This window comes from Heterocephalus glaber, unplaced genomic scaffold, assembly GCF_053883595.1.
Source record: "Heterocephalus glaber isolate CG9 unplaced genomic scaffold, H.glaber_assembly_v1.0 deba00001460, whole genome shotgun sequence".
NCBI classification, from domain to species: Eukaryota; Metazoa; Chordata; class Mammalia; order Rodentia; family Bathyergidae; genus Heterocephalus; species Heterocephalus glaber.
The window spans coordinates 2,344,431-2,358,787 of NW_028258307.1; the positions used below are offsets into that span (position 1 = coordinate 2,344,431).

At 43.2% G+C, this 14,357-nt stretch overlaps 1 protein-coding gene across 4 annotated transcripts in view; it reads left to right on the top strand.

The window, feature by feature from the left end:
• The window catches only part of Kif13b (kinesin family member 13B), a 157,679-nt gene that overhangs the window by 115,405 nt on the left and 27,917 nt on the right, over positions 1 to 14,357 (top strand). For all 4 annotated transcript variants that reach the window (XM_013073408.3, XM_087216704.1, XM_087216706.1 and 1 more), the window contains 5 exons: positions 1,378 to 1,470; positions 3,943 to 4,095; positions 4,289 to 4,366; positions 5,510 to 5,563; positions 12,820 to 12,931. In XM_013073408.3, coding sequence (XP_012928862.2) covers positions 1,378 to 1,470; positions 3,943 to 4,095; positions 4,289 to 4,366; positions 5,510 to 5,563; positions 12,820 to 12,931 — 490 coding nt within the window. The remainder of the gene's footprint in view (positions 1 to 1,377; positions 1,471 to 3,942; positions 4,096 to 4,288; positions 4,367 to 5,509; positions 5,564 to 12,819; positions 12,932 to 14,357) is intronic.

Sequence of the window (14,357 nt, forward strand, 5' to 3'; positions counted from 1 at the left end):
GGTGTGTCTCCCATTCACTCCTGCTGTTTCCCCAGTTTTGTAAGTCTGGAGGGGATTGAAGGGACACATTGCTCTTGGAAGCATCTTGAAAGAATTTCCATTTCTGAACCAGCGGTCCTGGTTGCCAGGTCTTGAGCCCCACCCTGCACTGTCCTCCACAAAGGGACACATGGAGCGACCACAGTCCCACTGTTGATTTATTTTAATCATAGGGACAACAAGTCGCCACATTTCATCATGCTTGTAGTGCTTTGGAAACATTCTAAAGTCTGCCATTTTCTCTCTTAGACTCAGATATTTCATTCTTAAATAATTGCTGCTTTATAGTAAGAACAGGGATTCCCACAGGCCCCTAATACATGCAAGTCAGCATCACTAACTCCATGCAAATAGATAACAAAAAGCAAGATAGCAGTCACTGCCCCCACCACCCATAAAGCTGTTGTAGCTCCACCCTGACCAGGGTCCTTGACCCTGGCTCAGCACAGTGCTGAAGTCGGGGCAGTGAAGGGATGAAATAAAATAAACACTCTCTCTACATTTTGAGGTGCTCATCCCTTTTAAAAATTAACGAAATATCATTGAATAGGAAATAAATTATCGTTAAGTAGGCTTGTGAAATTGTGTATTTTTAAGGCCAAATGAATTGATTTTTCATTTTCCTTGAGATTTTGCATGTTTGTGCCTTCCCTTTTGCATGGGGAAAAAGGCTCTGGGCCCATTTTCTATTCTCTCTCTTCCTTATCTTTATTCACCATTTGCTTTCCACCCCCATTGCTGTTTTCTTCAACCTCTACAGGATATTCAGTCTTAGCAGCATCTCCAAATGAGTCATCTATGCATTAATTCAGCAGTTCAATTCCTAACTGCAAAAAGCGTAGTCAGCATAAACAATGACCAGGCACTCTTAAATCATTCTTCATAACGATCCTGCTTTGGTCTAAGAATTTAATGCCTGAACTTGTCAATATTCATGGTACGAGATACCCATTGTGCTGTAGGGAGAGAGAGTGAGCGTCACCAGTCCTCGTGACTATCTTAGTTAGAAGGTCATTTTATTTCTTTTGGTAGCATCGAAGCAGAGTTTATCCAGATGCCTGGCGCCAGGTTTCATTCAGGCTTTGAATCTGTACTTTCCATGTGTCGGGGATGGGACCCGTCTGTCACACATGGCAGGCATCTGATCAGTTGGCTCTGTGCACTAAGATAAAGCTGAGGGATGCCGTATGTAGTGATACAGGTTTCCCTTGCTCATGTTGGAAATAATGCTGCTGTCTTCGGTTAGAGTGAACACAGTGTCCTTTATGCTGTCTCCTTGTTAATGTAAACTCAGTTTGAAAGGGGAAAAACTTTATCTTCTGTTTTGGTTTTCTCTAGGGTTTTGCTCAAAGTCTCCTAAAAAAGATGTCTCATCGAAGCTCTATTCCTGGCTGTGGAGTGACCTTTGAAATTGTCTCCAATATTCCAGAGGTGAAGGATCATATGTGATTTGAATTTACTAAAAATAAGTACTTCGCTGGGGATGTAGCTCAGTGGTTCTGGCGCCTGCCTCGCAAGTGCAAGGTCCCAAGTTCGATCCTCAGTACCAAACTAAACCAAACCAAAAAAACCTGTAGATAAAAATAAGCACTTAAAAAGAGCTAACTCTCTGAAAAGTTACCTACCCAAGAAATATATTTTAAATGAAAAATGTATATTTAAGGGAATGCTATTGATTTTTTTCATGAATTCCCTGATCTTAACTCATAGTGCAGTACAGTTGTGGCCTGGACTTTTGATTTCAGTATTTTGGTGAAGAACTTTCCTTTCTACTGGGAGAAGTCACAGGGACCTGCTCATACACCATCACCCCTGCATCATAACCCTTGTTTCAGACCTTTGGATTTGGTGATTGATTCTGTTGAGTATTCGAGCACTAGGTGGACCATGTATGTTTTAATACAGAGGCTAGATTTTGAAAAGAAAGTGGGTAGATCACACAGCACATAGCTTTTGTTTTACATTTCTCATATTCTAAGACACTTTCTTCTTTCCAGTAGGGTCAAATAGTGACTAATTTTTTCCTAAATTTTCAATCAGACTTACATAATAAACATTAACTATTTAACTGTTTACTTTGGAGCCTCCTGAACATTTAAAAATTAAGCTGTTTGCAGAGTTGACTCACTGAGAACTTTAGGTCTCTGATAGTCTGGTGTTTCATTCACTGTGAGGCTTAAAGTAGGTATATGTGTATGTTTAGCTGGAGCCGTACTGTCGAATCTCTGAATTTGAATATTTTCTGTGTTTTCAGTTGTTTGTCCTCTTAACCCTATAAAAGGCCTGACCTCAGTTGAGAATGACAGACTTAGTGAACTGTCTTCCTCTTTTTCTTTTCTCTCTTTACCTCCTTCCCTCTCCTTCAGTCCGCCTTGTAGATTTTTAATCCTCTAAAGCGCTTTTATTGTTCAGGTGGTACAATTTTAAAAGGGAAGAAATGTGGGGGAATCAGCTTAAAGGTAAACGTACCCTGTCGTGCTTGGGCCTGGATAAAAATTTTCAAGCTTTGTTTTCACATTATCAGATCCTGATGATAAAGAAAAAATAAAACTCAAAGCTTATTGTGTAAACACTAGACTTAAAAACAAAACTAAAGAGATCCCTTAATAAGCAAGGTTTCATCATGAAGAAGCCCCCAGCAGTCCTTGTACTGCATTTTCTAGAAGCCATTAGAAAGAAGTGGTCTTAGACCAGAGAGCAACAGACACAGTTTCTCTCTGTCTCCTCACAGAAGTGGATGGTTGTTTCCTCAGACATGGAGCGGCTTCTGTGTTGGGTGGTGGTGGGGTCTCTCCTCTTGTCTCCTGTGCTAGCTTCATGCCTCCCCTTGTCAACTTTGATTTCTTCTGGTCATGGTTAGTACAAGGCCCCAAGGAAGACAAATGTTATTTGTTTTGTGAACTTAAGCCATCTTATAAATCTACCCTCCTCATTTTATCTCTTCTGAGGCTGATTCACATTTTAAAAAATATATTTGAAGTTTGAATGTCCTATAATTGATGGTATCTTAAAATTAATCAGCAGTCTTTTTTCTTTAGTCATATATAAAATGATGTTTGTTTTTCAGTTGGCATTTAAGATGCAGTGGCATACGGATGTACATTTTGTACTTTCTGACATTATCATATGAAATTACAAGTAAATAAAGGACCTGCTTTTCCCCAAGGAGAGTAATTTGTTACGAAGCCGTTTTTACATGAAGTAATTAGGTGCATTAATAAAGTCCCTCCCTGACTGGGGAGTTTTCCATTTATATGTGTGGCCAGCTCACGTTGGAGGAGCAGGGAGGGCTCTATCCATGCGCACATGAGGGAGGATTTGCCTGGGCTCTTCTTTCTCGGTTGGCCACGTTGGCCACTTTGGCCACTGTTGTTCCCAGCTGAGGATGGAGACCCCTGGGAGAGCCTCAAATCCTGCTTTGGGGGTCCCTGTAGGCTGTGTGTCTGCTTCCCACCAGGGTTGTTGGGCTCCCTCTCCCTTTCTTGCTCCTGGGGGTCCTCGGGTGATCCCATCCTGTGCTCCTAGTCTCAGGTGGTTCTGTTTCTGGCTCACCCTTTCTGACCAGTAATGTGTGTTGTTTGTTTGTTTTTACCATGAAAATCAAGTAAGGAACAATTTAGCTAAGAATGTGCTGTTTATCCTTTGTTTAAACAGCCTCAAAGTTAACCCAGTACCCTAATCACTGTTTCCTAATTTCTGTGGAAAAAATGCATTTTGAGTTCCAAAAAGTTGATGTTAACATGGAAATTTGAGATCTGTCCTCTTTGGCAATTCAGAACTGTGTGTGTGTGTGTGTGTGTGTGTGTGTGTGTGTGTGTGTGTGTAAGTAAGTGTAAGCGTGTAAGCTTCTGTAACATTTTCTCCCGCAGGGTCCTTAATTTGAACACAGAATTTCTTCTGCAGGATGCCCAGGGAGTAGAGGAACGTGAAGCACTGGCTAGGATGGCAGCTAATGTGGAAAACCCAGCTTCTGCAGACTCGGAGGCATACATCGAGAAGTACCTCAGGAGTGTGCTGGCCGTGGAAAACCTCCTGACGCTGGATCGCCTTCGCCAGGTCAGTGTGGTCATTGAGTATTAAGGGCGGCCGTGCTTTGCAGGGCTGTCGGTTGGACTTGTTTACTCTGATTAACTCGGAGTAACTCAGAGCGACTGAAATTGGGGCATTCTGGGCTGTGAAGTGACAGCCGTTTTCTTTGGGTAGCGTTGTTTGGGATGCGTCTCTCATGTGTGTCTTCCCTGATCTCTAGGAAGTGGCAGTGAAGGAGCAGCTGACAGGGAAGGGGAAGCTGAATAGGAGGAGCATCAGCTCCCCCAACGTGAACAGAGTGAGTGGAGACGCTGCCCATGTGTCTGGCCTACTCTCCCCTCCCCACCCTGCACCTGAGTCCCATGGCTAGGATCGCCTCCTTCTGGCACTGATGTGGGAGCCCCGCCCACACGGTCACCTCCATGCCCCCTGCCACCAAGCCTGCTGTTGCTGTGGGGGAGCCATTCCCACAGAGCTCTCAGGTGCCCCTCCTCCTTCCTGTCCCAAGGGTGTGTGGACCCCAAACCAGCCAGTTCATTCTCTGGGCCGAAATTAATTGCGGTTCAATTGAGGATCCATCTCCTCAGCCAGCAGCTGGTGTACAGACCAGTCACAGGCCATCAGTGGTGGTGGGGTGAGTGGACAGGAGGGTTTTGAAATAGGGCTTGTTTGTTGATTTTTAAAACACATGCATATAATTTATGTGCATATTAAACATGGAAATAATTCTTCACAAAGAAATTTCCTTGTGGCACCTAGATTTATTTCTCCTTTCCGGTAAAGATGTATATATGAAAAAATATTATACTTTTGTCCTAGCGGCACAACCAGAAAAGTCACAGTATAAGTGTGTGGGAAGGAGCAGCTGTCGCAAGCCATAGAGTTTGAGAGGGCCACAGGGAGGGTTCTGCACCAGAGAACCCGTGGGCCCGCGGTGACATCACTACAGGTGATAGCATTAATGACCTCAGACCAGAGAGCTGGAGCCACTCTCAGATGTGTAGAAATGCCACTTTAACTCAAGGTCAAGATCTTGCCATTCCTTCAGAAAATGGTGTATTAAAACATACTAGTATTTGCAGAGACTTGGTATTTGGGATCCCAGCATTTAAAATACAGTTTGTGAGTTTTTACAAACTCCCAGTACCCAAAGGAAGGCTCAGGCCGTGGCAGGAACCCAGGGGCTGGTATCCTTTCAATCAAAGGGGTTCACAGAGTGACAGCCACCTTCAAGGCCAGCTGTTGTCACCTCCCTGGAAACCGACGTCCAAATCTGTAGAAACCTCAGTGTTGTGTCCTAGGTCACTGGTCTGTAGCCTCTGCCTTCACAGCCCCTGATGTTGCCCCACTGGGTCCTTGCAGCCTCCCTGCTCCCTCCCGCCCTCCCTAGGCCCTGTGTCTGTGCTCCCACACTGGAGGACTAACACTCCTTTCTCCTTAGTTGTCTGGAAGCCGGCAAGATCTTGTCTCTCCACACAGTCTGGGCAGCAACAAGGTTGGTGCTAGTCACTGATTCTGTCTGTGTTAGGCCTGTTTCTCTTTCATCTGTTGGCTTCTCAAATCTCATGTCATTTTTGCATGTCAGAGTTCTTCCTCCTTATCTGTACCAAGCAGAATCTATTGGAAAGTGTTGAGAATTTATTTCTTTTAATCTGCCACTTAAAATGAGGCTGACTGTACCCTCTTTACTGGGATTAAAAAAATAATGTTTTTGGCTAACATTCATATTTCAGCCTATAATATTTTTCTTATTTCTGACAGAAAAGGACCTTCATATCAGATTTTTTTTTTTGGTACCGGGGATCGAATTCAGGATCTTGTACTTGTGAGGCAGGTAGCGGAACCACTGAGCTAAATCCCTGGCCCCATATCAGATTTTTAATAGTGAAGTATTGATGTAATGATTGGAAATTTATGAGGAATAAGAAAATTACGTGTAAAAGTTAACAGTATTTCTTAGAGGAAAGAAAAAGGCACAGAAATTTTATTAGCTGGACTTTATTTTATTGTTAATATAGCTTCAGCCAAGCCAGAGAGTTTTAAGCAACTAGAAACTCATTACTGTTGAGGACGGTTAGCACTCCCTGCAGCTCTCTTACCTGACGTCACACGTCACGGCCCGTGCCTGTCCTTTTCTGAGGGCCTGGTGCTGGCCTTGTGCTCCATGTTGATACTGGGACCTGTGAGGGGATCAGGAGTGTGTGTCATCCCACGGAGCTACAGTATGGTGTGCAGAAGCTGCTTCAAAATTACCAGGCAGGGGCAGATAATTATAATAATTTGTAATTATCAAGGCTGAGCGAGGTTCACAATACTACTCTTCCTGTACTTGTTCACTCTTTTTTGTACTCTTTTTGGGTAGGTTTGACTCTTTCCTTACAAAAACTTAAGACCAGTGAAGATGAAATTGATGAATCAGACTCATTTTAAGATTTGGATTACTAGTAGTTGTCTGAAGAGAAATCAGTTTCTTTCTGTCTCTTTATCTGTTTCTGTCCCTTGTCCTCTGTCTCACACACACACATACACACACACACACACATACACACGCACGCACATATAAATTGCTCTCCAGCTCATCACTTTACTGATGAACCATGAACATGAACATGGGTCTGTGGAAACCTGCTGAAGTTTACTTGTTGTTTGTACTAGAACAGTGATAGGTTTGATTAGCTCACCTTAGCCCAGGTTGTTATTACCTGAAGAATGTGGAGTTTTTGGAGACTTGATTATGTAGTGATTTTAAAATGTGAATAAAGAAAATGTCTTAAGAGAAATATATTTGCAAGGAAGAAGATAACTTTGTGGTTTTTTGGGGAAGTATATCTAACCCAAATATTCAATTCTAAGTTCCTTGAAAAGAGTAGGCAAAATTTCTGCTTTTCTGTCTCCTCTCATTTTTCTTATCTTAAAATGGAAACAGTGGTAGTCGACACTGCTACAGAGAGTGTGACTGCTTCGTCCACACCAAACAACAGAACAGGGGACATAGATGCTAGTCCCTGCTTTCTTGCTGTCCTTTGGGGGATTTGGAGGGGCTGCAGAGAGGTGGGGACCCTCAGCGGAGTCCCAAAGGGAGACACTGAGGTGCACATGGGCAGGCGAGGCCTCGGAGCCCCCACATTCCAGAGAGCATGTGGAGTGGAGCCTGCGGGGACCTTGTGCAGAAATCCCAGCCCTGTGTCTAAGCAGCCGTGGGGCTGGGTGGCCACTGAGGACTTGCAGACAGGCCATGAGCTGCTGACATTTGAGCCAGACAGCATCTTTTTATCTATCTTCCTTTAGCTTGAGAGGTTGTACCTGTAGTCAGCTTCTGGTCACTGTGGACGCCACCTGCATGCAGACCAGCAGGTGACATGAATGTCCTTGTACTAAGATGAGAGAATCACTGCCCCCGGACAGGGCCAGGTGAAGGAGAGCTATTTGGTGGCAGCCGCATGTTTAATGACATGCAGGTGGTGGAGGGTGAGAGTAAGCAAGATGCGTTTGAGTCTAGCTCACTCAGGGAGAAGAGTGTAGCTCCCCATTTTCAGTTGATGGGCCCCGTAGGCTTATCAAAAGTAGGATATCTTAAAAGGTTATTCAGGAATCCAAGTCCGCTTTTCTCCCTTCCCCCTTTCCTCTCCCTCCTCTTCCTTCCTCTCCTGTCTTTTTGACATACTGGGATTGAACCTAAGGCCTTTGCACTGAGCTATATCCTTAGCCCTCTGTTTTATTTTAAGATGGGATCTCGCTATCTTGCCAAGTTGCCCCGGCTCGGTTTGAACTTGTGATTATCTTGCCTCGGCCTCCCAGAGTACTGGGATTATAGGCATGGACCACCAGGGAATACAAGTATTTTTCAAAGTGGATTTCCCTAGTGACAAAAGAAACATCTTTCTCCCTAATAGCAAGACACAGAAACTCACCTTGTAGTCTTTAAAGGACACATGTCTTTGCATTGAAATTAGGATGTGTTATGAATGCACCAGTAAGAGTGTCCCTTAGGAACAGGTAGAGTTTAAACTGATGGAGACATGAAAGCTAGAAGCACTATTAATCCCTGAACACAGCAATGCCTACACACATGGGAGTGGCACACATACATAGCGCTGTTCTTGTGACAGCAAAGGACTAGAAACAAGCTAAATGCCTGGCTGTGCAGTCTGGCTAAGTGTATTTTTCACACGCACAAATAGGTTAGTACGCAGCAGTGGAAATGCGAACCCCTCTAGGAACTAACTTGCAAACATTGCCAAGCATTGTCAGTGATCAGACAGGAAGTGCGGTGTATGTTGTAAAAGGCAGGGATGAGTGGGGTGTGTGGCTGTGTACAGATAATGCTTACCAGAACACAAGAAACTGTATAGATACACAGGAAGTGAAAGCTGCCTGTTACCTGCCCTGGGAGAGAGGCAGAGGAGGGCAGGAGGTGCGGGTGGAGGTAGGAGGAGCTTCTTCCTGGAGCTTTCTCCTGTTTGGTTTTCAGACCACGCAACCAGTTTACCTATTTAAAATTTTTAAATGTTGCTCTCTAACCTTTTAAGTTGCTAGAAGTTTATATTTAGTGGCATGAGGTGGTCTCCAGATGCCATATCCGTAATTTGATTATTGAAGGAGCAGTTGCTGGAGAAATTATTGTTTTGGAAATGTCAAAGACTCATGTTTGGTTTTCCTTTTCTTTTGGAGACTTCTTGCATTTCTCAGTTTTCAGAGATCTATGGAGAGGTAATTAACATGTTCCTGCTGGCTTGAACCACTTACTGGCGGTACATGCATGACTGTCCCATTGAGTGGCTTGTACCACCCAATGGGGCTGTCCCATGCTGCCTGATGGGATAGTCATTCATGTACCACTGATGGTTCAGAGCCACCTGGCAGTGAGACATAGGAAATACGGCCCTGTCATGAATGTTAATCCATTAGGTTTTCCTAATGAGTGGATGGGATACAAATACTACCCTGCTGTGTAAACCATAAATACCGTGTGCTCTTACCTTCACAACACAAATACATTTTTAAATGTAGCTTCTATAGGATGCCCACATTGGACCCTGAACTAACTCTTTCTCTTTGAAGCAATAACTCTGATGGTCAGTATCTTATTCTTAGTAGGTGTTGCTTGGTACCTGGGTTCAAGATTGTAAAAGTCTAGGAGGTTCTGAGGATTTTGCAGAGAAGGGCCATCTTGGTTTCTTTGCACAAAGTATTTAATGTCCAGGAGAGTTGAGTCAGAAATAGAATTTAAACCTGGATCTGGCAGTGCTGAAAATGCTAGAAAATACATTTTGAAGTAATTGAAAATTATACTAATAGGAGTTGCATGTACCTGGCAGACTTATGCGGGGCTATCTCTGGGTTCTCTGTTTCTGTTAATGTGCAAATCTCTCCCTCTGATGTGAGTTACAGGAAGTATAGGTTAGAACCTGCACACCACGTTCCAATGCAAGAGTGTTCCAGGTCCCGAAAAGATGTTCAGAAGCAGGGAGAGACCACCAGACAGGCTCCAGTCTCCCTCTCCTTGAGTGGTCAGTTACTGTCAGAGCTAAGGATCGTCCTTGAGCAACAGCATTAGAAGGGTGGCAGGGAGGCAGGAAAGGAGGGGCTGATAGGATGTGGGCTATTGGGACAGTGAGGTGAAGCAGAAACAAGTTCTCAAAACAGACTCAGCATGGCCTAATAGTACCTTGAATCAGGCCGGCCTGTTTTGCATACCCTTCTTTATTGACACTCCTCACATGGCAGAATTGGAATTGCTTTACTGGGCTCCACTAAGATTGAATTGATGAACTAATTAATCTTTAAAAAATAGAATTTGATTATTCCAAATTTTAAATTTACCTTAGGGCCTAAAAGAACTCACTCTTGGGAAAACACTTTCAATTAAAAATATAAACTATGAACCCTAATTGAAAGGGTGTTGCTATTTACTGTTACTGGTGTTTCATTATTATTGTAAGGAGATTTTAAAAATAGTTATAATGAAAACTTAGCAGGCTTTTTATGACTGTCTACCGGCAGATATTTAGGTGCAAAATTAATTTCAGCCTGTTGTTGGTCTTTCCACTTTAAAGTTGGCTGTGCACTCAGGTCTTTGCAAGCCAAGGAAAGGTATCATTGAAAACATTGTTATTTCTAAAGTCATTTTAGGGGAAATTATATTTTTAGTAAATTAGTAGGGTACATAGTTCCCTTATAATCTGGTGTCTTTGATGGAATTAAAATCAGTCCATAGCTTGAGTGATACTCACTTAACAAAACCGAGCTGTGTGTTTTGGTCACATTGCCTTCCCGAAACTGTCATTACTCAGCACAGCATTGGTGCCAGCCCATGCCAAACATGAGTCACTTCTTCCCTAGCTGCATTAGGAGCTACCTTTGGACCCGAAATGTCACTGACACTTTTCTTTATTTACCTCTGTGTCGCCTTCGTGGTCAAACGGGACCCTTTTACGGAAAAGCCAAAGAATGTGTACTTGGCAGAGGAGCAGGGATGGGAAAGCCGGGGCCCAGAAGTCACTGAGGGCCCCTGGGCTCCTGCCGTGTTGCCTGTCCTCTGGGCATGGTGTCAGCTCCCAGTAATTGCGGTCTCAGGATTGTGTTTCTTTGTTCTGCCTGTAGAACAAACAATCCCTAATAGTTATGGGGCTCCTCTGGGGGTCTAAACAAAACCAGCATCTTTTTTCTTTCGTGTGTGGCCAATTCTAAAGTTCAGTAGATGTGGAGAGTGTTAGAAACAGATCAGAGATTGATCTTTTGAGATTCTGGGATGCGTAGGGTCCATATCATTGTGGTAGAAATTAAAAAACAAAACCAAAAATGTACTCTTTTACCTTTCGAGACCTGAGGTATCTGGGAGACCTGGAAGTTCCAAAGTCTTTGAGAGTCTCTTATTCATAGTCCCAAGTTCATCACCTCCTGAAGTCTTTTAACTGGGTTGCCTCATATTTTTTTATTATCTTAGCATGTCAGTAAAGAAAGGAGAACTGCAGAATAGCCCAGCACCTCAGATTTAATAGGAAGACATACCCTCCCTGTCCCTGGGAGAAAGCATTTGCACTGTACGGGGTTCATCTCTGACCAGAGAAGGAGAAAGACTGATGAACAGCAGAGGGTTTCAGCGCAGTGACTGTGGGCAGCCACTGGAGGAGGGAGTGCATCTGCCTGTTTTATCACTGGATTTGTTCCCTCGGAAGCAGAGCCCATTCCTCCCTGAGTCTTGAGACCCCTGTCTGTGGGCACTGGACCTGGGCACAGGAAGCTTTGGGATTCCTCTGGGCTGGTTGGCTGGAGGACAGGTGGACGGAAGTGCCAGGTGCCTTAGCTCGCCTTAGTGGACAGGCCAGCGGGACCTAGGCATTGTCTAATCCTGTCACACATTCTCGCTGGGAAGATGTGAGCGAGGCAGGCAGTCTGACTGCTTGGTTCTGCCTCCATAGTAATGTTGAGGCATGCCAGCTGGGCGCCCGAGTCTGCCTGGGGAAGAGGTGACACCTATATTATTTGTCACTGGACCATTCTGCATCTGACAGGCCAGGTGCTGACTCCAAATCAGCTATGTAGTTTTCCTAAGGGACAGAATAATGTCCCTGCAAGAATGTCAGCTGCCAAACAATGAAGAAAATCTAAAATATGAAAATACACTTACTCTAAAACAGAGTTGTTTTCAGAACAGCCTTGTGCGAACTTGACACCAACCCGAGCCTGAGAAGCCCTGGAGATTGGTGACCTTAGTGTTCAGGCACCTGATTGCCACATTCCAGGGTTTGCAGAGCCGCAGCCTCCTAGACAGATAATTAAATTTAAATGTGAAAACATGAACAAAACCTCAAAGTATGTAAATCAGCGAATGATCCATCATAACACAACTGCTCCTACAGTGCAGCGTTTCAGAGTTCATGTGTTCCTGATCATGTGTTCGTGTCTGCTTTGTCTCCCTGCTTCCTAGTGAGCACTGAACATCATGCCATTTTTAAAATGCTCTCAAGTGCTGAGAGAGTTCCTAGGGAACAGTGGCCACACTCTCGGAGGTAAATTCGATCCAGCTCACTTAGGGCTTATTGATTTTATGATCAGTACTTAGGTTACTGCTAAAAGCAGATAGGTTCCCAATACACAGCAGAAACCCGTGCGGCCTCTCCCCTCGCTCCGGCTTGAGCAGCAGAGGCTGTTTCAGGCAGCTGCTCGTCCGTGGGGCTGTTCATCTGCAGAACACTAGTGAAAACTAATGCTAAGTACCGTCATCAAAGGCCAGTGAGAAAGAAGGTAGTGTCAGAGGATCAAGTCAGAGGGAACTGCGGGTTTATTCAAAATGTGAGGCTGTGCTGCCTGAGAGTTTGCACTTGGGGCACCAGGAGCAGATAGAGGAAATGCATACTTCTGGGATGGGGAGGGGGCAGTAGGGTGTGCTGGCTTCCTTTGGAAGCGAAGTGAAAAAGGGTCTCTCGAGGCAGGGAGCAGACACAGCCTCAGAAGCAGAGTGTATGTTGAGGAGGTAACAAGATGTAGCAGAAAGAGTATCAGGATGACTCACTGGGAGATTGTCAGTTGTGAGGTGGAGGGACACCTACATGTGAGGCGGTGTCACCATGAGGGGACCTACTGTAAGCACGATGCTGAGTGGGAAGACGTGCTTACATAATCAAACTTACATTCTGGAACAAGAGTAAAGCTTTGGTAATACAGAACACTTTTTCATGTGAATATCCTTAATTTTTTTCTGCTAATTGATTAATTTGAAACAAAAGAACTGATTTTGTCCTATTATAGGGCCGGTGGGAAAGTCAACAGGATTTATCCCAAGCACCAGTTTCCAGAGGAATAGCTCCAGCACCCCCAACCCTACCTGATTGTCCCCAAAGTAACCACTCTCCAGATCCAGGTATGTTATCTTTTCATTTGTCACTCACTATCATGAAATTTGAGCATTTTTCAGAAGAGTTTAAGTCACAGTTTCCTGCTAGGTAGCCACTATTCTGCTAATGTCCATCTCAGTTTTTCCCTTTCTTGACTTAACATGTTGAGTTACCTTGGTTTTGGAATGTTGGGTTCATCCTGCATTCCTCTGATAAATACTGTACTTTTGATCCTGATGTCTTATCCTTTATATTGCTTGACTTCATTTGCTAATATTTTGTTAAGGATTTTTGAGTGCATGTTCCATGATGAATATCTACCTGTAATTTGTTATTTTCTCATATTTGTGTTTTTGGTAGATGTTGGTATCATGATTGTGTTGGCCTCATAATATGACTAGGGAGATCTTTCTCCTCAGATTTTTTTGGAAGGGTTTATATATGTTTGGTGCTATGCCTTCCTTAAATGTTTGACAGAATTCCCCAGTGACACTATTTGGACCTGGAATTTTCGTTGTGGGAAGATTTTAAATTATAACTTATGTTTCTTTAATATAGGGTTGTTTTAATTTTTGTATTCTTTATGAGTCAGTCTTCATAAGTTATGTTTTTCAATGAATTTTCTGTTTCATGTAGGTTATTAAACTTCTTTTCAGCCAGGCATGATGGTGCACACCTGTGATCCCAACACTGGAACTCTGAGGCAGGAAGGTCACAAGTTCAAGCCCCGCCTTGGCAATTTAGCCAATTTAGGGAGACCCTGGTCTCTGAGAATTAAAGGACTGGGATGTAGCTCAGTGCAGAGACCCTGTATTCAGTCTCCAGTACCACAAAACATTTTTTCATATATGTCACAGCCTTACCTTATTATTATTTTGAGATTTGTATCTTTTGTACAGTTTCTTTTTATTCCGATAATGATAATTATTGGGGTTGACAGATTTATTAGATGTATTAATCTCATAGAACCAACTTTTGATGTGGTTAATCTTCTTTGTTATTTTTTATTTCATTAATTTTAAGAATTTCTGCTTATGTAGTGTGTGTCATGTTTTGCTTTCCTTATCATTCTATTTAGAATATGTTTAAATTCCCTTCTTGATTTCTTTGACCTATGGGTTATGCAGTACCATGCTAACTCATGTTTGTGTATTTGGGGATATTTTAAATTTTTTGTTTAATTTTATCATGGTCAGGGAATAGTTTCTTCAATATTTCAGTCTCTAGATGGTATACACTTTACAATCTCTTTTTTTTTGCTTTAAAACAGCTACTTGTCTTTTAAGGAAACTAAGTGGCTAATCTTATATATTTTTCCTCATATTTATTATTTCAGGCACTATTCAGTCCTCCCTGAAGAACTTGTTTTCATCTGGTTTCACTTTTTGTAGCCTGAAGAATGTGCTGAGAATTTCTTGCAGTGCATTTCTCCTGGAGAGAAGTGCTCTCCTC